General features: G+C 35.4%; 1 protein-coding gene across 2 annotated transcripts in view; it reads right to left on the minus strand.

Moving 5' to 3' along the window:
* Positions 1-5,660: 5,660 nt before the first annotated feature.
* prkd1 (protein kinase D1) overlaps positions 5,661-25,765 on the minus strand; it is a 37,808-nt gene continuing 17,703 nt past the window's right edge. The window contains exons 3-19 of one of the 2 annotated variants that reach the window (XM_082143064.1): positions 21,400-21,531; positions 21,141-21,301; positions 20,829-20,852; positions 18,413-18,620; positions 16,305-16,382; positions 15,544-15,742; positions 14,614-14,737; positions 14,420-14,497; positions 13,924-14,194; positions 12,707-12,759; positions 12,230-12,302; positions 11,651-11,757; positions 10,900-11,061; positions 10,655-10,753; positions 9,701-9,968; positions 7,897-7,982; positions 5,661-6,733 (exon numbers count right to left, since the gene is read on the minus strand). In XM_082143064.1, the coding sequence (XP_081999190.1) occupies positions 6,515-6,733; positions 7,897-7,982; positions 9,701-9,968; positions 10,655-10,753; positions 10,900-11,061; positions 11,651-11,757; positions 12,230-12,302; positions 12,707-12,759; positions 13,924-14,194; positions 14,420-14,497; positions 14,614-14,737; positions 15,544-15,742; positions 16,305-16,382; positions 18,413-18,620; positions 20,829-20,852; positions 21,141-21,301; positions 21,400-21,531 (2,342 nt within the window). In that variant the 3' untranslated portion in view covers positions 5,661-6,514. The remainder of the gene's footprint in view (positions 6,734-7,896; positions 7,983-9,700; positions 9,969-10,654; positions 10,754-10,899; positions 11,062-11,650; positions 11,758-12,229; positions 12,303-12,706; positions 12,760-13,923; positions 14,195-14,419; positions 14,498-14,613; positions 14,738-15,543; positions 15,743-16,304; positions 16,383-18,412; positions 18,621-20,828; positions 20,853-21,140; positions 21,302-21,399; positions 21,532-25,765) is intronic. The other variant, XM_082143065.1, reaches the window with a different exon arrangement.

Consider the following 25,765-nt stretch of genomic DNA (forward strand, 5'->3'; position numbering starts at 1 on the left):
ACTCATTTTAAAAAGAATAATTTCATCTTCAGATAGTTGGTGATAATTTGTACTTTGTTTTTTGCAACCATTGAAAAGCCTGTTGTTTTTTGGGGGGTATAATAGGCCTATCTCAAAACTTTGTAGGGAATATCATTACATAACTCGGTTACACTTTATTTTAAGGTGTCCTTGTTATAGTGTAATTATACAACTAAGTAATAGTAATTAACTACGTGTACTGGTTCATGTTTGGTTTAGGGTTAGCTGCATGTAACTATGCATAATTGACTGTATTACTATAGTAACAACATGTAAAATGTGTAACAGGGACACTGTAAAATAAAGTGTTACCCATAACTCATGTCAACTTTCATGTTTTCTTTTTTTTCCTTCAAAATGTGTCTATATCAAGTATGACATTTTGCTGATAATTGTTGTCCTTTGCTTTATTATCTTAAAACGGTTTACTTATTGTCCAGTTAGATTCTTTAGAATTTGCTGATAAAATGCTCATAGTGCTACATATAATCGATTATATTTTTTTAAAAGTCGTGCATCTGACGAGTCTAGTGTCATACTTCCGCTTTATGTTAAGGAGTCTAAGTCTAGTCTAAGAAGCTTGTCACTAATAAGAAAAGGGGTCAGGTGCAAATTTTTAAGTGAAGGAACGCATTCAAAGGTCTCTTTAAAAGTGCTCAGCTGCTGGATTGCATTGTTAGAATCGGTTTAGAGTGAATGAACTTACGGCTGCATGTGAGAAAAGGAACACATTGAAATGATGTTATAATCATCAGTGAATGACCTACTCACAACATGTAGGCTTACATGTTGTGATATAACTTTCAACGGTTTGTTGTTTAATGTCAAACGCAAGCTTTGCGTGAGGTTTCTGTACAGTCAGTTCTACAGGAGCAGAGCAATCATCTACACACCACAGATATTTCATGTTGCGGTTAAGACTGTCCAGTCTCGCCTGCTGAAGCCGTACTAAAATTGCCCTGCTGTGCAGAGGAAGGCCTTTAATCTCCCACCACCACCCTCTGCCAAGCCTGTAATCCCACTAATCCCCACCACATAGCACGCAAACACGTAGAGAATCCCTGTGCATCCATTCTGCCCAGTCCCTGCAGAAAGTGCCCTATCCTACAGCTTTGGTCTCTGTTAGTATGAAGGGGTGGTCATTTGTTTGGGGGATGGGTTTCATTGGGCGGAAACGGACCTGACCATCGCTCCACTTCCGCTATGAGCCCTTTGCGTGCAAGGCAAGAGTATGCGAGCCAGTGCCAACTATTGAATTCCCATCACAGAGGGACTTCTCAGTGGCCCAGGCAGTGGGTTCTGTCAACCCATAATAACCTCATTTAGCAACACGTTGGGTGTGGTGGAATAACAGAGCTATTTTTGTTTCTTCGCTTCGCTAGAGAAAACGCTTTAGCCGATCTGCACGGAAATTTGCATGAGCCTCTGTTGCCCAAACAACTCTGAACTGATAAACAAACACATAAAAGCAGGGTTTAAATTAAATCTTAACTCAGCTCAGGATTTGTGATCCGTGCAGACATTGGTCGTGCAGCATTTCGGGCAGTGTGAATAGTAAAATTCGGAGTTAACATTAAGGGTGTGCGGAAATGAATACTGACCCCTCGACTCCCACCCCGAAAACCCCACGTTCCCCTTCACTGACTTCCTGACATTTCTCTGAACCATGCACTTGAAATGTTGTACTGTAATTGATGTTGATCCTAGCATGTGTGCAGGCTGCACTACAAATTAGGATGGAAAAGGTTATCATAATATTTAGCTAGTCTAATTTGTCAGCTGAACAACTTCCCAATGGAGAAATCTTGAACAGGAGGATATATTTTAAGTGAAAAGGAAAGTTTTGAGGTGTACACTAATCAACAAGCAGTCCATGGGAGCTATACTTCTCTGACAAAAGTTTTATTGAACCTTTGGGTTTAGTCTTACCTTGTTTCACAGGATTCATTCATTTAGATACTCAAATACCCAGTTCACATATTGCTCCGTTCCATAACTAGATGTACAGTAGATTCATAATTATGGAATATGGTCATACACTATAAAAGAAAAATTCAACCCACTAAAATGGATAGTTTTCATTTAGTTGCTCACTGTAAAAAATGTGGCTGCGATTAGTTATAACAACTTAAAATTTGTTGAGATAACTTAAATATCCAACTTAACTAAAGTTAACTAAACTTAATATTTTAAGTCAAGCATGAACACATACTTTTTAAAGTTGAAACAATGTTGGATTTTAAGTTGTGATAAATAATCGCAGCATTTTTTTTTTTTTTTTTGAAGTAAAATTAAAGTGGTGTCGAAGTGGTAATGAGTGGTAATGAGTTCATTGCACCTTTTAACCACTTTGAATTGATTTAATGAAAAAAATCAAGTTGAAACTCTGAAAACATGACACATGAAATTGAAATGATTGTGACAAGTTATGGATGTTTCTAAAAACATTTTTGCAATATTCCAAAATATATGAATAATTGACTACAAGAATTGTATTATTATTATTGAACAGTTTTCTTTTCTTTTTTATTTGTTTACATATTTACTTGAATATACCCTTTCTTTAGCCCATATATTTTCTCTTGGTTTGTCAAATCTGATCTTTATCAGTTTCTGTTTTGGCGTCCCCTAGCGCACCATCTAAACACTGTAATCATTGTTATAAGACAAAAACCTGCATTAAAAATGTATTGAACTTAAAAGTTAATTGTCAACGTTACTGAACAATTTTTTAAAAATATTTTACATGATCAGAATGTTTTTTTAGTTATTTTAAATTAGGCTAAAACCAAGCATTACATTAGTTGTTTTGGTGTACAAGGCAGTTTAGCCTATCTCAGCATTTTATTTCATATTACGTGTAGCCTATTTTATTCTTATTTTTAATTATGTACATTTTATTTTAGTATAAAATTTGGAGTGAGTTTTATAGCTATTCTTCGATCATTCTATGTTGAGACCAACATCTCTATGTGTTTCTAACTGGCAGAATTTGACTATAAAAGAAAAAAATGTTGAATCTTTCTTTGAATATTCTCCGTTGCAGGAGCAGAGGATAACTGGGGGTTGATGAAGCTGTCGCGCGCGTAGCAGCACACAACTAAATGCACGTGCACATTTAGCAGATATAGCTGCCTGCCACGCGCAACTTGTTTTCACATAATCAAGATTTCAATTGATTACTCGTTTATGGCAGTCCAGAAGCGAGACATGTCTGATTCAAGGTACAAGCGATAAATGCCTACATTATGTCATGGATAACTAAAACATTGCTGACTAAATAGCCTAAGTCAATGAAAAACAAATAGGCTACGCCTAATATTAAATTGCCTATATACTTTTCACCAACGAATAACAACACAATGGCCGCTATTTATATTTAGACTTTAACATTTATGATTTAAAAACTATCGTTTGAAATGAATAGGCCTATCACACAAAGAGAAATCAACTTAACTGTTTGACTCGTGAACTGAAAAGTCATTTATTCGGCAATTTTTTTCTTCTTTTTTTTTTCTTCACCGTCTGGTTTCATGTTTGCTGCTCAACACGGAATCGGGGAAAATATTTGCGTGTTTTGTCTGACAGAACCAAATAATTCAGACGTGCGAAACTATTTGTTTTCCTTTTGGTGAAATTGTCTGTGCCAACGCAGCCAGGATGAAGAAAAACTGAGTTACTACGGCAACAATCCTTTCAGGATATATCTCTGTTTCTCTCCTTTTTTTCCTTCTTTTTTTTTTTTTTTTAATATGCAATTGCAGAACATATGGTTACTCATGTCAAAGCTGTGATTCTTCATTTGCATACTAACTATTTTCCGAGTAGGCTACACATTCCCTAGAAAACATGTGCAACTCCAGCAAATACATCGTATATGGGAGAAAAAAGACAAATGTGTTAATAAGAAATCTTTTAAGGCATAATTTAATATATTTATTGCTTTTATATTACTTGATTACTGTCCCTTCTTGTTCTAGAAAACGCAGAGATATTAAATAGCTGTTTTAGCGCACTGTTAAGCCAAGTTTCTTACTTTTTTTATTCTTGAGAAATTAATGCAATTTGGCGCGTGGTTAAAAGTTCTTGTAGTTGTTTATTTTAAAGACAGCAATTCAATCTCTTCCGATTGTGGACATTCTGTTGAAAGATTTAAAGACTTAATAAAATATTCGTTTAATGTAATAAGGCCTACTCGCGTAAATTAATTTTCATTATCATAAAATAAATGTTTAGCTTAATGACAGGCTTGAACTGCACTGTTTGATCAAAATAATTTTTTTAATTATTGCTATTTATAAATAATCTTGCCCATATAATTTTCTTACATTGTTTGATTTTACTTTTTTTATATTGTTGATGTAATTTATGCTTCACAATTAGTCGAATTTCTTATTTTTTAATTATTATTTGTAATAAAATGTAACAGTCAGTAGCATACATTTTGCTTTGGTTGTGTAACACCTGCACTATTGGCTCTATTCTCCATCTATTGTGGGGAGGAGTTTGGATGAGAAAGAGAAAAAACAGACTCAAATGATGCGTAACTCGATAGACAGCCCATCTGTAAGATTCTTCCCTTTCTTTCAGTCGCTACACGAGCTCGTCATCTCTTGTCCAGGAATAGGCTTCTGCTGGTGGGGTTGTGTAAATGATTCATAAACGACGACTGCTGTTTCAGAATGGGATATTTTCTAATTAAACAGGAAAAAGTCAGGAAAAACACATTTTGCGTTTTCTTGACAAAATACATTTTGAGACGAGTTGATACCCTATAGGCCTATGCAGACTAGCTATATCCCATGCAGGATGGGGGAAAATAGAAATTAGTAGGAGAGCCTGTAGGCTATAGCATAACAGACAAATGTCGCTCAAAATAAGACTATTTAATGTTTACATTAGCCTACATGTATAACCAAACGTTTCTGTTCATAAATCTTAACAGAAAAAAAAAAAAACACGAATGAAAAAAAGAAAGAAAAAAATCCGTGTAGACGTCATAAGAGATTTAAGTCATAATGGACTTTTAAAAACTGCCATATTTAATTGTTCACGACCAGTTTTTTCAAGAGATAGCTAATAATTTGAACTTTGCTGACGATTAATGACAACAACAACAAAAACTCACCGTGTTGTTGAAAATCATGACATTTAGAATAGTCTACGGCGTGTCCCCTCACGGCCTCTTTTTCAAACGCGAATAAATAAATAAATAGGCTATATGGCGTCTATCACGACTAAAGTCTTTTTTAAATCACCTTCAAACTTTCCGTATTTAGGCAATAAAACATTTGTTGAATAGCCTATGCCATGACAAATCCAGTTCATTCCTTGATTTGAGTTGTTTTTACTATTCTTACTATTGTTTTCAACGGTCTGTCCATCTAGTAAAGTGTTGAATTGAGAGAGGTTTGTACTGTCCCACCGAGCCAACTTTTTTAGGCTTTCATGCTGCATAAGCATACAGCGCCATCTGTCGATTAGGAAGCACCTTTCCTGTGGGCAAATAACTCCTACTTGATTTGAAGATGATGCAGCAGCGTGCCAAAAACACTAGACCACAGTATATGATCTTTTTTAAGCACTATGGCTTTATCACTCACCTTTGGCCAGTTATCGTCCAAACTGCCATTCTGTGACTTGCTCTCATTCCAACCCATAATTATTAATTATTATAGTTAACATTTAATCAGCCTTTTGGACAGAACAGCTTATGAGTACATTAGTGTTGCACTTCTTCACTTAAACGGGAACACTGAAAGAAACACACTGAAAATCTGTCATGAGCACATAATACTTTATGCATACACAACCAGCTGCACTTTATTATCCCAACATATCCGAAGAAAGCAAAAGGAAAAACATCTCCAGTCCACAGGCAGTGTTGCTTTGCTCTTACACTTGCACAGAACACTAACATAACCAACCTCCAAAGTACCCCCCCCCCCACCCCACACACACACACTCACACACACACACACAAGCACATAAACACAAAACCACATAGCAGAATAATTTAATATCAATAAGTTAATAAAAGGCTTTATAGGTTCATTTTATACTTCATTATTTTGTGAATTATACAAACAAATACTGTTGATAGTTTTTTTTTCAACTGTGTCGTGCCAGTTAAAGGCAAAATAATAATAATAATAATAATAATAATAAATAATTTTATTCTCAGGTTAAGAACAAGATTTTTGATTGTAGTACTTTAAGTGCAGTTGTTTTGTTTGATGTTTTGTTGTTGTTGTAGTGATGTGTTATTGTTATATATTTTGTCTATGTAATGTATGGCTAGGTTGGCTTTTGTGGTTTAGGCACTGTGTGTTTAATGAAATTTGTGCTTGATCTGTAGTGTACTGTTAAATGAAATTGTGCAGTACTTCTGTTAGGACTTGTCAAGTCATTTACTGTTGACTTAAGTGGTGATTTCGCAGTATACAGTTGGCTTGAGTTCCATTGTTGTGCCCTTAAAGGGGTAGGCAGCAATTTACAGAACACTGACTCTGTCGCTGAGCAGGCCCATCACAAGCTCGTCAGACTCCGCCTCTTCACGGACATCGGCGTGAGGGTTGATTAAGTGGGCTGGGTACTGAAGACCATTTTGTTCTGCAAAACGCTCCCAGCGCAAATCATCGCTTTCGTGGGTGATATATCGCTCCAGCATTTTACACTCCAGAGTCCGCAGGTCCAGCCACATTTGGTAGTCCTGACATAAAGATATATATTTTTAGGGATCAAAAACGTTCCACACTGCTAAAAAATAGGGAAAATAAAGAAATTATAATTATAATAAAAACACTTTGTCAATATCTACCCTTGTGAAAAAACGACTGCAGCTAATAAAACACGAATGAAATAAAAGGTCACTTTAGAGTACAATTTCATTACTATTTAACTCACTTAAATACATTTTTTAAAACGTGCACTTTATAATAATGTCAAATTAAAAAGTACATTTTAAATCTTTGTTTTAATTTTTTTTTTGTACTAAAGCACAGGTACTTGATTATAATTTTAACTGTAGTGTGTTATTCATTATTACATTTAAAGTCAACATATCTGAAATGTACTAAATTGCAACTTCTCCATTATAATTATATTTCTATGCATGACATTCAAGTTTTAATAGAAATGTTATTAGTATATTTAATTTGACCATAAATGCTTGACAGCACAATCGCTAGTGCACTTTAATCAAATTTAGAAGGCAATTCAAGTAATTAAGAAATTACATATATACTACATATATAGATATACTACTGAAGTAGGTCAAAAAGCACTCTAAAGTTCAGCTAATTGCATTTAATATTAATTTAAACTATCATGCACTTTCATTTAATTGCACAATTTAAATGTACATTATTAACATTAACAAATTATCATTTTGGACATTAACTGCAATTGCAATTAATGTCTGAAAACATTACATTCAGTTTGCTATTGTATATTTATTTATATATTTAATGTCTTAGGTTCATTTTAACATGTGAAAATGACAGAAATTATTTTGACAAATTAAATGGGGTGGAAACGAGATATAGTAACATGATGAACAATAGTATGACAGTATATATCTTTCTGATTATAAATAGATGTTGTAAACTTCTTTTGCAAGTTCCCTACTATGTGCGAATATCTATCACATGCTCATCTATGCATGTAAGAACTGATTACGACTCAATTAATCATTGGCACTGGAAGGGTTATTATCGCCTTGTTAAGATGTTAATATTCTCTAACATGAGGGGGTAACTCCACTCCTATTTCAGTTGCCTAATGTGTCTGTGAGGGGAAAAACTGAAAGTTTTTTTGTGTGTATATCATAGTTTTTTTTTTACACAGGGCATATCAAAGTCATTATCTACTAACCTGTAACCAGGGATGGCTGAGAGACTTGTCCACGCTGTAGCGCTTCCTCATTTTGACTTGCAGCAGGTTATTAATGAGGTCAATTGCTGTAACAACAAAACAGGTTGTCAGTGACCAGGCTTTGGTGGAAAACCTGAAGGATTTTGTGTCCAGAGGGATAATGAGCAAAACCAACATCACGTTAACATTATTTCAGGGGTCACAAATTTCCGAGACACTCCAAAGTTTCTTAACCTTGAGGCCTCTGCGCTTTAGTCTGAGGGATCGTTTGGCATTATACACATGAATGGGTCGTAACAAAAATTGAGCACGCTCACACCAGTCTCTTTCTTTAACCCTTGCCCTCTTTTCTCTTCATCTTTTCTTTTCCCCTTCCTTCTCTTCAACTCTCTCTTTTACACATTTAGACAGTTTACCATCAGCTTGGAAGCAGGGTAGTCACGCAAAGTTACTACACATTAATTAAAAAAAAAAACAATTGATTGATTTAATACATTATGAAAATTATCTATATTTAAATTATTTATTATATTATAATAGAAAATATATATATATTGAAAATTACAGAGAAAATGTACATGCTGTAAATCCATTGCAGTAAAATCAAATCTAACTTCTAATTTGTTCTGTAATTTCTCCCTTTGTTTTGCAACTTGTTTTATAAAGCGTTTTTGAGATGCTCTTTGTTATGCCACTTAATTATTTTCACTTCACAGTAAACAGGAACAAATTCAATTAAAACAGTTAAAAAACAGAACGTGATTGTTAAAATGGCCATACTTGATACCAGCCAAACTATATAAATAAATAAAAGTCTTTGTGAATAATTTGTTCCAATTGCCAGTGTTCTTAAGTAAGTAAAGTGTTGTCTCTGGTTCTCTTGCTATTTTAATGAGGAAGAAAGAGGGCATTAGTAAATAAACAGGGTCAAAGGTGAGGGCATCAAAAATCTAGTTAAGGTAATGAGATGAAGGTCAATTCTATTCATACAGATTTTGCACAGATTGCATATGACTTAAACGTTAATATTACCTATACAAGACCTCAACTCTCTGTTTTTTTTCTCTGGTCTTTACTCTGAATTAATCCTGACCATATCTACCTAGATCATGAAACCATGAGCCAAGTAGGTGAGTTGAGGTCATCTATGCGTACAGTCACAGGGCGGCGATAATTAGAACAACAGGAGCTTCAACAGGAACATAGTTTAACATCTGGGCGAATATCAGTAGCAGGCTGACTAGAAATAGCAGTACATAGGTCATATTTGTACGAAATTAGCAGGGATATTAGCTAATGGAAGTTAATTCATAATAAGGTTCTTCGCATGTGAGATGGAATTCGCGAAAATAGCTCTGTGACTGGATTACCGCTTACATTTTTAAGGATTAACACACACATAACGGACTCTAAATCGCTTCCAGCTTAGAGAGGTTAATACAGCTAGCTTCTGACTTGTTTTAAATGGTTATCTCAGTATTTCAAAACCTTTCTAAATCTATGTACTGCTTAATCTAATTTGGCGACTTTCTTCTGTGGAACACAAACTAAGATTTTTGGATTTTTTTCAAACAGTTTTTGTCTATACAATGAAAGTCAACAGGGTCCAGAACAGCATCTCACCCTAATGACTTTCATTCACCAAAAATGACTGAAATGTTTTATTTTAGAATTATACTCTTTTGTTTTCCTCATGGAGTAAATGATGACCGAATTGAAATTTCCGGGTGAACTATCCCTTTAAACTTTACTTTGATTCCACATTCATTGATGGTTTTGTTCCAAAGTTCACCCCAAAACTTACCCTCTGGGGTCACTGTTTTCCAGGGGTTGGGTGGGTACATGAAAGCAGCATTCTGGATTTGATCGTGAATGTCTTCATCCTCATTAAAGGGGAACGTTCCACTGAGACTGACATAGACGATAACACCCACGGACCACATGTCCAGCGAGCGGTTGTAGCCCTTGTTCCGAAGCACCTCCGGAGCGAGGTACGCCGGGGTGCCTACCACCGAACGCCTAAAAGACTTCTCACCAATAATACGTGCAAAGCCGAAATCACACAGCTTCACCTGCAAGACAAACCAAGGAATAATGAGCTTTACAATCAGCAGACACCAGGAGGAACTGGCTATTTTACTCGACTAGGACTGAGATGCACAAAAGACCAAAAAAATAACATCCTTTTGTTCTGGAGCTAGCTTTTAACACCACAGACGTCGTAATGATCAGTTGTCACGGTTTGAACGAAAGTCAAGTGAAATTATCACCCAGTTGGATGTGGTTACAATGCATCTCCTGCTGATCTACACTTTCTACCTTTAAAACATTTGCTTAAGCACAGCAACAAGCGCCCGAGGAAACAGGAACCGAGCTCAGATGTTGACAGCTTCAGTTCTGCTTCCACCTTTGCAAAATATTTGTAAATGACACGCAGTGATTTGTTTAGTATTCTTCCAAAATGTTTGCCTGCTCTCAAACAGTGAGTCATGTTTCTGCTTGAGAGCTTCCAGAGACAAGCTTGTGCAGTAGACAGAAGAAACAATGGGAGGATAATTTAGAAATCTTTCATTAGAATGTAGAGACACACACAACCCTGTGCCTCGAACACACCACGAGAACGCTATAATTACCATCTTTTATTCTTGCACATTTACAAAAACAGATCCATTTATGTTAATTTCGGTGTGGCCTCACTTCATTCAGATATTTCCTTTCTTTTTGTTGTCGCTTCTCGTTCTGTTGGGATTTTACTCACTTGTGGAAAAGAGTCAGCGGAGGCTAACAAAACATTCTCAGGTTTGAGATCACAGTGAACGATGTTTTTGAAGTGAAGGTGGCGGAGAGCGACGAGAATCTGGGAATAGAGCGGAACAGCATTATAACTACAATACGGTGTAAAACAAAAGAAATTGTAAATGAAAATGCAAAACTTTACCATTTTTTACTTCAAATATTTCTAAGGGATTGAGTGTATACTGACTGTTCCGTTGTGAGATGTACCTGCGTAACGAGAAACTTGGTGATGCGTTCTGGCAGCCTTCCCTTCTCACTTGACAGTATCATCTCCAACATGTCGCCATGGAGCTTTTCCATGACAACAAAGACACGCTCTGGTGTCTCGAACATGCACTCGAGGTTGACAATGCCAGGATGGTGGAGGTTCTGTAGAAGACAGATATGACATCTATATTTAATTATAAAATTAAAAAATGTCCAATATTGTAATATAGATGTTTAATCTAAATAAATTTGTACAAATTTGGATTTAATATGCTTTTAATAATATTATTATGAACATATTATAATTATTTGTTATTATTATTATTATTATTAGTAGTAGTATTAAATGCACATATTAAATACACACACACACGCACACATATATACAGTACATTTATATTTATATTCTGACTATTAACTAGTTGTTTATTAGCATGCATATTATTAGGATATTGGCTGTTAATTAGTACTTAGAAAACATATATTAATGACTTATTCTGCATGAGGACATCCCTTAATCCTACCCAACACCTAAACCTAGCAACTACTTTGTACTTACTATTAATGAGCAGTAATTAGGAGCAGTAACAAGGCTTTTATATATATATATATATATATATATATATATATATATACATACACACACACACACACACACACACACACACACACACACACACACACACACACACACACACACACACACACACACACACACACACACACAGCAGTATGTTATTTCTGTGTTTACCTGAAGAATGGCAACTTCATTCCGCAGTTGACTTTCCTGCTTGGTGGGAAATCGCAGCTTATCTATGATCTTGATGGCAACATCTCTGCCCGTTTTCCTGTGTTTCCCTGCAATTTATTGGATGTGAAGTATGGCTATATGTAAATGGCTATTTACTGTAAATATTCAAATAAAGTTTATCCACATTACACTGTAAAAAATTTCTAACCTCTCCAAGTCAAAATTTTCTAGTGACTGGTCACATCAAAATTTTTAATTGGCCCAAGCGTAATTCTTGTTGCAATAGTCTGTTAACATTGGCTCAATGAGAAATAATACGTCAGACTAATTGAAAAATTTAGATGTAACCAGTCACTAGAAATGTTTGACTTGGGGATGTAATTTTTTTTTTTACAGTGTATACATTCATAGATCATTGAACTAGATTGTACCACATTTGTTCTGAAAATCTGTTACGTATTTAAATATTTGAATACAGTAAAATATGCATTAAATATTCTCCTAGTATACAGATTCCAAAACATTTCCTCACTGGGTGCCCATGTCAAAGAACTCCCTGTAAATAGACTGATACATTACCTCCATAGACAATGCCAAATTGCCCAGAGCCAAGTACTTCATCAGGGAAAATCTGATACACTGTGCTAATATCCTGTAAGAAAAACAGAAACAAAATGTAAACGCATGTGCCAAAATGGGCTGTTCCCAAAGCTCGGAAGCAATGCTTGATACATCAGATTTCTTTGGATCTACTATTTTTTTTGTACTGTAACAATGGCTGAATTCAAACCAGTAGCCTAAAGAGCTACAGTATTTCCACATCTCACTTGGACTCTGTTAGAAAGACTTGCGTAACCATGGCAACCCCATGGCCAAGCAGGTAATCAAAATAATCTCCAAGAGGCATTGTGTGTTTATATCACACTGGAACTCAAGGTTGCACTTATAGGCAAACCGACAAGAACGGTGAGCTCTTGCACACAGAAACAAAGCTTGATAGATAAAGAATATGAGATATTTTATGTCTCCAAATATAAAAAAAGCATAAATGTTTACCACATTCTCCTGGATCTGGCAGTTGGATACAGAGATGCTAATGGAGACCTCTTCTGTTTGTGTGGAAAAAAAAAAACACACACAAAAAAAACAAGGAAAAAAATCATTATGTATCTCTTGTATTGAATGCCATAGCCTCAGATTTACACCTTTACTAATTTATTCTACCTGAAAAAGAAACACTTGACAGTAAATAATTCGTTAAAATCATGACATTTAAAATACGGCTTGTCGCCTCACAGCCTCGTTTTTAAAATCATCTCAAAGAAAACTCTAAACAAATGAGAAATGAAACCTGCACGATACTGATGTGAGAGGGGACCGTGTTTTTGTTCATTGAAATAAAGCTGAAATAAAATCAAATATAAATATTCAATGAAAAAGTCAACCTGAAACGATGATTTAGCAAATAACTGAAATAAAATAAGAACCAAAATTACTACAACTGAATTAAAAATGAATTAAAGCCTAAACTAAAAATTAAAAATGAAAATTTTCAAATAAAATCTAATTCAAAATATTAATGAATACTATAATACTATATAAATAATACTAAAGTAACACTGGGAGAGGCAAGCACACTTTTCATTGTTAGAATACAATATATCGCTGCAAGTATTTCATTTTTGTGTACAAAAACTACATTTAAGGTGCTCATTTTGCTGCATAATGCCATAAAACAGTGAATTATCCCAAATGTCTGGATGTGATTTTTATAGATATCGTTTCCAACCAAAAAAAAGCCAGTGTCCAGATATTTTCCTAACACAGTATCCCAAAAGCAGTGCATGAAATGAGTAGTATGTTCATGAAAATACTGCCAGTGGACATTTTACTATCCCATGAGGCCATGAGAGAGGAGTTGTCATATTTGCAAATAGCTGAAAATTGCAGCGCAGTTAATATTGCATGTCTCATAGCAATGCCAATATGCCATATGTAGTATGCATGGATTGTATTCATACTACACTCCTGCATTCTTATAGAATGTATTTTAATAATAAGCAAGAAGGTATTTTTCAAATGCACTACATACTCGTACACAAATTTGGACACCGCTATAGTTGCCCTGCAGTTTTCTGGCAGAAGCAAAGTGTAAAACTTTACAAAGCCTAGAAAACTAGAAAGGGAATATTACAACTGCACTGCATTTCTGTATTCGTAGCGTTTTCCCCCTTGAGGACAAGCCCTTAAATGTTTCACCATGAAGTTCATACTGTGGTAGCTGTGATGGCCGACGTGAGATATGCCCTTGGCGATGACAGGCATAAGTGCATGCTGGATGGCCATCTCCCACATGCGGGCCACGTCCTGTCCCACGCCGCTAACAAGCACACTGCTTCCGAAGCCTGACGTAGCCAGGTTCTCTCCTACATAGTACACTAGAGTTGTTGTGGCAATCTCAAAGCAATGTGGGTTGGCACCCTCAGGGAGAAGGTTGAATGTTTTCGCTGGTTCCAGAGACAGCACCTCAGATAGAGGAATTTCCTGTTGAAGAGAGTCAAGACGTCTATCTGAAAGCTGAAACCTCAATGATATTGCACAGACATGCCTGTGGATCTGATGTGTGCAGTGATCCATGAAACCTATCAAGACAAACTATCAATGTTCTCTAAAGAAATTATGAAAGCCCTCAAGATACTTCCTAGATTATTTAGTTAATGTGAGGTTCAAGTGTCAAACTTAATTTTTTGACCTAATAGTTGAAGTCACCTTATAGTATTTGCTCCCAGTGTCATTCTGGAACAGGGTAATGCACTTGCTGTCTAGTCGCCAGTAATGTCTCTTACGCTAGTGTGAAAAAAACAACAACAGATACTAGAAATGATCAGGTACAGAATGGAAAGTTCACTTGGTAATTCACACATGAATTCATAAGGTTTATAATGGAAACCCAGAGCACTTACCAATGTGTCTTTGCTGGTGAAATGTACAAGCCAGCCTTCTTTCATAACACTGCTGCTTTTCCTCTTGGTGTGTTTGACAGACTGAACTACCCGCATAAGTGGGATGTTGTTGCTGGTGGAAGGGCTTACAAACACAGCGACATGTCAAAACTTTCTAGAAAATGTCAATTGCAGGTCATGATTCATAGCATTCAAATACCTTTGCTGTTTAGTTGCTATTTTTATTTTCTATTTGACCTCAAAGAAACAACGATAACAACAATATGTTTTAACTCAAATTGGTACCCAGAACACAGCAAGAATCCTCGTAAGTTCAGTTTTTATTGTTTTTGTTATATTTTTCCTGTTTGGGAATGTATTTATTTTGCATTTGTCCCTAATATTAGGTACTTTTATTTTATAAAATCTCTGTTATACTGTAATAGTTACCCTACCGTTTAAAAAAAAGAAGAAATTAATACTTTTAATCAGCAAGGATGCATTACATTACAGTTTTTTACTTTCAATTCATCAACAAAATGCTGAAAAAATTTATCACAGTTAAATATTAAGCAATACAACTGTTTTCAATATTGATGATAAGAAATGTTAGAATGATATTAGATGCATTAGAATGGTTTCTGAAAGATCATGTGACACTGAAGACTGAAATAATGGCAGCTGGAAATTCAGTTTTACGATCACAGGAATATATTTCATTTTAAAATATATTAAATAGAAAACTATTTTCAAATAAATGCAGCCTTGGTGAGCATAAGAGCATCTTACCAACCCTAGACTTTTGAACGGTAGTGTATATTTGCAGTCATTTGTTCATTTATTTTGCATTTACTATATTTAGTCACTGACAGAGACAAGTTTTTGGACAAAAGTCAACTATTTGTGGCGTTTGTTTTGTTTATAGGGCTTCTAGAGGTGTCGAGGAGCTACCTGATGATTCTGTTGGATTCATCTGGGTCTTGGTCTTGGAAATCTCCAAGCTCACCATGTCCAGCTTCCAAAAGAGCAGCGGAGTCTGCCACCAGAGACTCTTCCATGTCATCGTTAAGTGGACTATGTCTGTCCCCATCATGGTCATCACAACCCTCCTCCATGACCACATCTGATTCAGCACCAGGACTTAACAGATCTATCAGCAATAATAAGAAGAAAGGGATTGGAGTGAACAGGAAAGATAAGCATGGCAAGAAAATGTAAGTTACGTGATGTATGTGTGTAAAAAAGCTGTCAGTTTAACACCACCAACGCTAGAAAGCAGAACTTGAAAATGAGCAGTTTTGAATTTCCATTCAGAAAAGTACAGAGTAATAATATTATATTATAATATAAATAAGGGATATTACAATAGAGTCCCTTTTGCAGTTATATCATTGTTCTTTAGCCTTTACATAAAATGTTGTGCTTACTATACATTTGCAGAAAGAAATTCCTTCTTTTGTTTTTGCTCTGGTATTATAACTAATAATATAAATGACTGATAATATCAATTTTAGGTTAATCGGTTTCAGTGATATAAACAAACAGGTTCAGTCTTACAACATTACCCTGTTTTTTTTCATCTGAGCACACTGTTATGTATTGAGTATGATGTTCACATAGCATTTAATGTTTAGTAAGATAAATATTGTTGTTTTTGTCATGAAAATGCAGTGTTGATCATTGATTGGCATGAAGACTAAAGTTAGACTTGCCTCCGTTTCTTGACACCTCTCCGAGGCAGTTGTTTGGCACTTTGGGTGCACATCTTTTATGGCAGTTAAATTTGCAATCTGAGACGGTGTGAGGGAAAAGAGAGTAGAGAAGATGACAGAACGACAGAGAGAGGGAGAAAGAGTTAAAGGGGGGAGGAGTGAGGGAGAGAGTTTACTACCAATCTGGCACATAAACATATGAGTTCCTGTTGTGCCGGTGGCTGACAGGCTGAGACCTCGCACATTGAACGCATGAACATTAAAGCTGTTTGTAACAGCCCAGCCAACTGCACTCTTTACCGCTTGGCACATGGCATATATTCCCTTTACACAAACACATCGTATATAAAAGCAGCTGTTGTGTCACTGTATATTTATGTTCTGTTCTAGATGACACAAAAGGATCAACAAATTCTATGATCTGTTAAACTGTACGGTGTTATCAGAATGTAGGATCTGTAAAGCAAGCATAAATATATTAAATATTGGCGCCTGATAGACTAAGGATAGGCTATGTTTGGAATACTACACCTACTATTTTTGCAACATGTATTATGTACTACTGTGCCATATGCAAATTTTATTTATGCATGGAATGCTACATTTTATTGACTACGTTTGCCAGAATGGCAAACACAACAATAGCGCACCATTTTAACATGCTATTGACTAGGCTATTTAATAGTATTGCCAAAGGTTAGAATTTATTTTTACGCTAAACTGGATTAAAATAAACTGAATTTATTTCCAGCATGCACTAAATTAATCCTAAATTAATTAATTTAGAATTAAATTAATTCAAATTAATCTTCATGTTGAAATTAAACATTCAACATGAAGTATTTTTGTATGCCAGAAATAGTAAGTTGTATGCTAATATGCTATTTTTAATTAGGCCAATATTTGCATAATAATACTGTTTGATATTTTATGTTGAAAAAAATACAATGCACTAAATGAAACATTCAACATGAAGTATTTTTATATGGCAGAAATAGTAGGTTTTATGCTATTTCAATTAAGCTAGAGCTTCACAATTAATTGTTAAAAGATCGCGATCTCGATTCAAACACCCATGCGATCTTATTCCTAAATGACAACGATTCGGCTATGTCTATTAAACCTTTGACAAGTATGATCATAGCGAGTCAAATCTGTGCTGCCACTGAGCCAGAGAGCAGTTGACATGTTGCAGTATGAAACAGCTTCACAAACAGTGTTTTCAACCTCAAAATATTATTATTTCTGTGTTTCAATAATTCAAATTATCACAGAAGTACTGGGATGATTAAAGTTTATAGTTGGGATATAAACACTGATGTCTACGGTAATGATCCAAAGTAAATTGACGCTTCAAATAAGGATTATAGGATAGGACATAGGATCATCATTAAACCAGTGGGTGGCGACAAGTGACTGTTAAAAACTGTATTTGTCATTGAATAATTCAAGAGATTCGTTTAATTTTGTTCAACATTTAGTCAGAACCTCTAGTAAATTACATGTTTTGTTGTTGTTGTTTTTTTTTAGTGGTCTATTTAGAGAGAATCATGATCTCTATTTAAAAAAAATTAAAAAAATGATGATTCTCAATTTATCCAGAATCGTCCAGGTCTAAATTCAACCAGTATTTGCATAGTCAAATTGTTTCACATTATAGTAAAAAAATTAATAAAAATGAGTAGTTAGTATACAGTATATTTTGTGCAGTATACAGTTTGCCCTATACTGAGCTTCATTATCTGTCTAATACAATGCAAAACGTCATATCTGCTGGAGATATTATAGTGAATATTATATTAAACACATTTGTGTACTTGTTGTAATTTGTGTAATTAGTTTTATGGATTTTGTGTATGAACTGCAATGTTAATTTGAGTAAGTAATGAGTCACAGCAATTAGTGACCATTATCCAATGTAAGCTCAGATGAGTTAATACAATTTTGATTACAAAGAATTCAAATTACATGGAAACATCTGGATCAGAGGGGATTTAGTCGAGGCACATTAACATGCAAAGCAATAAGACACTAAAACAATTACTGTAAGACAATAAAGACAATAATTTCACAGCCGTAGCTTAAAAATGTTAAGGATAAGCTCCTACCTTTGCACTGTAGACCCTGACGGAAGAGGCCCTTGAGGAGTTTCTTGCAGTGCTGGCAAACGGTGGGGCGTGTGTATGAATGGATGACTAATGTATGTGGCACCTTCACTTTAGACAGCAGGATCTTGTCTAACTCTATTGGCCGACCTATATAGGACTGAGAGTTAGAGCGGCCTCTTCCAGGAAAGATGTCTGATGGTGTTTTTTGCTGTGAACAAATAATATAGATTGTAATGTAGAAATTATATGTAAGAAATATAGGACATCCGCACAACACAAGGGGCTATATGTCACCGGTTCGACTGTGTTCTCGGTACATCAGTATTTTTCATTAATGTCAGGTCAGGGTAAGTGTCACACTTATATTGGGGCAAGTTGTCACATTATGAATTTGTATGTTATGAAGGTAACACTTTAGTTTAGGGTCCAATTCTCACTATTAACTAATTGCTTATTAGCATGCATATTACTAGAATATTGGCTGTTTATTATTACTTATAAAGCACATATTAATGCCTTATTCTGCATGACCATATTCTGCATTCCTTAATCCTACCCAACACTTAATCTTAACAACTACCTTACAAGCAGTAATTAGGAGTTTATTCAGGCAAAAGTCATAGTTAATAGTGAGAATTGGACCCTAAACTAAAATGTGACCGTAATGAATTATACAATTATTTACATTTTGTGACCAATTGTTTGATATTTTTGTGCAGTACCTTTTACATTTTTGCGAATAGTTTTAGGTTTTATAATTGTTTTACTGTGTGCATTTTGCTGAAAAGCCTATAATACAGTATAACAGTGGCAGCTTACACTGTGACAACTTACCCCCATATAGTGTGACAATTGGGGAATGTTCTTTTTTTCCTGGGCAATATTTAAATGTATAACAGATTTTAGCCAATATTTTAAATTATGTATTCATATAGAAATTAACTTCCAAAAATAAACCGTGTAGCCTGGTCTATAAAAAAAAAAACTATGACTGCTTTTTAGTGATATATCATGCAAAGGTTAAATAACAAAGGTAAATAAAAAGGATTACTTTGTCACACAGGTTCTCTGGTATTATTAACACGAGCCAAGTCAGCACTACCCCGATCTCGATTAGGTGAACAAAAACACAAAGGCCCTACGAGGTTCATGCTGAGGGAGATTGTTGTATATGCTGAGCTTTGATGAATTTGCATCAACTCAGAACAACAACTTTCTCATCAAGCTGATCTTTAATGTGCTGCTGATTGGCAAAGATGCAGATGTCTTACCACCTGTTGTGAATAGATCTGACATCACGCAGGTGTGCATAATCAACTATTCAATGTGCTCTAAAGAAAGAAAATGATCAATAGCTTCCTGTTGCCATGTTGTACACTTCACCAAAGGCCTTAAGAAGATTCATGTGAAAGGTAAGGTAATCGTACAGATGCAGATCATTTGCTGTAACCTGTCTTAGGTGTAGGGAACTGATTAGAGAGCAGCTAACAGATGTTTGATTTTGCCGTCAACAGCCGATTAACAGTTTTCTTCAAACAAACTCTACATGTGTACCACAACATTTATGTTGTCAGGTTAAAATGTCTTAACCTCTTAGAGAAAAGAACGACATGTACGGCTCACTAAATTTAAAAGGAGTAAACACTCAGAACTCAGGTTCACTGTAAATGGGGCAGCAAAAGATAATTAGACAGATAAATATAAAAACGGAATATATTTTTAATATATATGTATATAAAACACTTTTATTCAGCAAGGATGCATTTAATAGAGCAACAGTGACTGTACAAACATTTATATTGTCACAAAATATTTATTTTTCAAATAAATGCTGTTCTTTTTAACTTTCTGCTCATCAGAGAGTCCTAAAAAAAATGTATCATGGTTTCCACAAAAATATTACGCAGCACAACCGTCTTCCACATTGATAGTAGTTAAGAAATGTTTCTTGAGTATCAAATCAGCTTATTAGAATGATTTCTGAAGAATCATGTGACCCTGAAGACTGGAGTAAAGGTTGCTGAAAATTCAGCTTTGCTACAGTATCAAAGAAATAAATTACATTTTAAAACAGATTAAAATAGAAAAACGGTTATTTTAAATTTTTTAATAATATTTAATAATTATTTCACAATATAACTGGATTTTTGATCAAATTAATGCAGCCTTGGTGAGCATAAAAGATTTTCTTTAGATTGTGTGGTAGTGTGTATGGTGTATGTTTATATATTTATATATAAAATATATAGTATAGTCAAAGATATTCAAACAGTAAATATGAATAGTAGATGCTTTTCTCTATCACCCCTTTATCAAACAGATTTCTTTTTTTTTTAATGTTGCATTAAAACAGGGGGTGTATGACAGACAAAATATCACAAGGAGGTTAGTCAAAGCTGAATTAGTTAGTGCCTACCTCCATGCTAGGACTGACAGGAGACTGGGCAGGAATGAAAGGATGTGTGGGGAGAGGTAGAGAGAGACAGACAGAGATTGAGTAGTGTTAATAAACAGGACACACATGCAGTGGTAGCATAAGGTCAACAAACGGGCCAAATCTACGATCTATATCAATAACATCAGAGATTATAAGGGCAAAACCTGTTGTATTTATAAGATTCATATGGTCTGTATTTTATATTTGGACACTTATATTTGAGTATTCTATATTTTGTGACTTAACATCTGATATAATGTGCTGTGGATCTGATTTTGACATCAAACTCACCAGTAAAGCTTCATCAGAGGTGCTGGGAGACCGTTCAGCAGACACAGAGCGAGTGTTGGTCAGGCCGGTGAGGGACACGTTAGATAGGCGACGTTTACGGATGCCACTGCAGTTGTTTGGGATTTTAAAGGCACACCGTTTGTGGTAGTTCAGCCCACAGCCTAACACAAATATAGTGACAAAAGATGATCACATTGTGGTCTGTTTCTCCCTCTAATGTAATGCTGACACAAGTTTAGTGGAATGTTTAGACATTTACCTTCACACTTAAGTCCCTGCCTCACTAAACCCCACAGCATCTCTCCACAGTGATCACAGAACGCTGGAGCTCGATATGAGTGAACGAACAGAGCGTGAGGTCTGATCTGAAAATCCTCCACAGTAGCTGAAGCTGAAAGTTTAAAACAAAAAAATGAACAGCAAAATGTAAATGTCATACATAATTGGTTTTACATTTTCATTAGATTTTTTTTGTGTCCACCCCTGTTAGTATTTTGTAATATCCCTTTAAAAAAGCCAGATTCCTTAATGACATCATCCTCCGGGAAGTGACATCATCACTTCATCACATTAACAGTGGATTTGATTAATTCTGTGACGTTTTGTTCAGCTGGTTTGTCTGGTCTGGTTTATTATCGTTAACTAAAACTAAAACCATTAAAAAAACACTACTTGAAATAAAATATATATATTTTTTAAATGTAAAATTTGCCAAGGCAATATTTCTATAAACATAAAAATAATCATGAACGCAACAACAAAATGACTAAAACTTTAATAGTAAAATGAATTCAAATTATATTAGTGGATTCTAATTAAAAAGATTAACAAAAACTATACTAAAATATTATAAAAATGCTACTAAAATAACACAACCTGTATATAAAATTACAAAAAAGCAAAAGATGGTTAAATATACTGTATAAAAAGTGACTTAAGATTAAAATAGGTTGACATTCTCATATAAGCTCTAAATTCTAACCTTAGCTCTTTATTTTCACCCTGTAAGGCACACAGCTAATAAGCAAATTTGTAATTAATAAAGTGCCTGAGCTTGACCACAGAGTATTTCTGTGCTGTAGACTTTCATAAAAATATGTCCTTAAATTACAACACAGGCTTTTAAAGGGTACTGAATAGCATGAATGACCCCCTTGTTCAAGAGCACAGTAATATTATTTAAAACATATATTATGTTGTTATATTATATTATATATTAATTATGGAAAAAACATAAATTGTGCAAAAAGAAATGCTGAAAGAAACTGGATGGTTGAGAGAGAGGTTTGACACACAATTAAGTAACATAATTATTCAAAATAACCATGTCACTTTACTCCCAACAGCAAGCTTTTACCCCAAATACTATCCTTTCAGTTATTTCAACATTTACTATATACATGATTGACATTCATCCAAGAGTCTTTTGTCTGTAAATATGTGATAGTTTCAGGTATTCTCATTAGCTGCGTAAATCTGCAACATTTGAAGATCAATGATTCACTTCACTTCAACAACCGCAATTGCACATCACAATTACGAAATAAAAATTGATTTGATCTTTTTCATTATGCTCCGCTAACATTCCTAATACTTGCAATTAAGATGATTTGTGCATTTTATTTGAAGTGGCTTTGGTAAAACTGTATCTGCTAAAAACATCTATGTAAATCCTTGGTAATTCATTAAAGAATATGCAATACCTGATGAGAGACTTCAAGTTTTGACAACCTTAAACTCCGAGACATCTGTTATTTGTGTGTAATTGTGGTTGTTCAAGTGAAGTGAGTCATAGATCATCCCAAGTACTTACATTTCAATTTACATCTTAAAATCATAATTAAAGTTGTTTTCCCATAACAACTGACATAAATAACCACATTTTTTGTTTGCATTATTTGGACTTTCGACTTCATGAGGGAATTTGCTTCGCTCTTAATCCCAGCAGCACTGAGTAAACATGTCATGATTAAAAAGGCAAACAAATGTTGCAGAGGGAGTTATATCTTTATTTTATGAACCATCCTCTTCCGAGCTCCCACAAGGCATGTGTATCTTTGGGGTGCAGATGGATGAGAGGGTGGGCCAAATCCAATCTATCAATGGCCAGTCTGGCATGCTCTGGCTGTCTCCACAAAACTGCCACAAGGCCTGGGCAGCAGGCTCTCTGGCCTTGCCGAATTCTAATCAGATGGGCAGACTGTGTGTCTGTCAGGGTTAATGGGCTAGAGATGGTGGTCCCTTTAGAGGGGGTCGTGGTCAAGCACTAATTAATTGAGGATTCAGTTTGGTTGAGCTTTAAAATACGACAAAGAAGCTGATTCAGAGCCACATGACATCTTTGTACCAGATATTTTCACTTTAAAGCATGAACTCGAAAAATAATTACTCACTCGAAAAACCTATGCACCACAGCATAACCTTACAGAACAGAGCAAAATCCAGAGATATGACAATTTTTAATTGCCATCCAAACTCTTCCAAACAAACCCAGCTTTATTTATATTTGCAAATTGTACTATGAAAGGGAAGCTTTTGGGGTGGTTGGAGTGTTTTGATTGGCTCTTGTTGGCTGCATGTTGACAGGACCAATAGCGGCTGAGTGGCGAGCGCAGCGGGAGAACTGCCTGACTCGACGCATGCATGTTGCCTCCTCTCCAACATGGCTTCCCCTAGTACGCTCAAGTAGAATACAATCTGATTAGCCATTCTGCAGCTAAATTACCTCAATTCATTCAAATTATTGTTTTGCCTTTTGTTTAAAGGCCAAGATATGTTTGCAAGTTGAACTACCTGTAAACTGTCATTAAATGCTTCAGGGAAATGAGTATGATGCTGAAAAGGCATCCTGAGTTGACTTAATGCAAATACTTGTTTTTCCCGTCGTTTTTTTTCCTTGCTTCTGGTGGAAATTGGACGTTTTCTGTCCCTACACACTCTGGGCTCTGATTCCTCTTTGAGACATTAAAGGCAACAAGAAATGTACAATGATTGGGAATCACTATCACTTTGTCACACTAAAGTTTATGCATACTTCTTAATCAATATACACATATGGTTATTAATCCCACACATTCTGTCTAGCGCCTGTATTTTCATGCACTTTCTATGTTGCAATTATGTTGATCTAGGCACAGCCAAACATCCTGTCAGCGCGCTTCACTGGAGCCAACCCGTGGTTACTCTAAATTTATCCAGCAGAAAATAGACTTCAAGCAGACTTTAAGAACCACAACAGACTGGGTAGAGACCCAGCAGAGAAAGCATAGGTCATATTTTCATGAAATGCTGCTCTTTTTAATTACCGTAGTAGATATTGTCAAAGTGATAATCCGAGAGATCAGCATTTATTGGCCCGCTCGTTGCACCTTTTTTCAGATTCAGGCCAATTACAAAGCATACAATTTGTGCTTTGAAAACCATATGGTGAGCAAAATCAGGTTTTACACTTTAATACAATTGAAGAATTAATTTGGGCTTTAGAGTGCGGTAAAATAATAAGTTTACTTAATTAGTTAAGGAAAACTATGAGCTGGACCATTACATCCACCTATTTTTATGCACATTTTGGGATATTAAATAAAAACGCTGGATGGAAATGCCAAGATGCGCATAAATTCAACGTATGCGTTCAATTGAGTCGGATCCATTTTTTATTTGACAATAAAACATGTACATTAACTACAATGGCAACCCATTTACCGAATAAATTCCTCGATTCGCATAAAAAAAAAAAGTAATGTGACTTTGCCATGACTGCAGATCGATCTTGTTGCAGAGCATCTGAAATGCTGTTTTTGTTATTCTGAAATGCCTGAAGTCTGTCAAAGTGGTTTGGTATCATTAGCTGCCAGAACTGTCTTACAGCAGGCATGCAGAAACAAGATAACATATTGCATTTCGTCTACACGCTCTGAGGTGCAAGTAATTTATTATACGAAAATTATATACAGTGGCTTCTCCTCCTGCAGCAACTTCCATTTTTCTTATTGATACTTAGCGCCAGTTTATCAGTAAGTGACAATTTTGCTCTCTTCGGCTCACTGGATGGAAACGGTGCTTTACTCACAAATGTTTTATGCGATATTCCCATTTTGCGCACAAGTTAAATTCGCAACTTTGGATGGAAACATAGCTATTGATTCACTAAGACGCAGTTTACTTTTGCGTCAGTAACTGGTGAAATTATAATAATCCTCTGAGAAAAGTGACGAGACAATTGCACAGGGTCCCTCTGGGGGTGTCATATTTAATAAACGTTGACCTTACTTTTGTGACAGTTATAAAACTCTTCTATGTTACTTTACAGTGAAAGCAGCTTTCAAGTGTGTCATTGAGAAGTGTTACTCCGGGCTCCCAAAGGCTCGTCTATGAGAATTTGTGCATCTGGGTGTGTTAATCACCTGATTCATCTTGTCACAGACATGCACTTGTACAGAGAAACACACCAGACCTGGTAGAGAGGCTGGGGGGTAGAGGAGGTGTCAGTCCCCGCTTTATCTCGTCAGAATAGACTTCACTCAATTACCTGACATAGCACAGGGAGGAGAGGGGGAGGAAGGGAGGGGAAGGCCTGCCAAGTGTTTGGAGAAACACTTTAGCAGTGTCAAATGCGATACCTCCAT

The sequence above is a fragment of the Leuciscus leuciscus genome (genome assembly GCF_965113295.1).
Source record: "Leuciscus leuciscus genome assembly, chromosome: 17".
Taxonomy (NCBI): domain Eukaryota; kingdom Metazoa; phylum Chordata; class Actinopteri; order Cypriniformes; family Leuciscidae; genus Leuciscus; species Leuciscus leuciscus.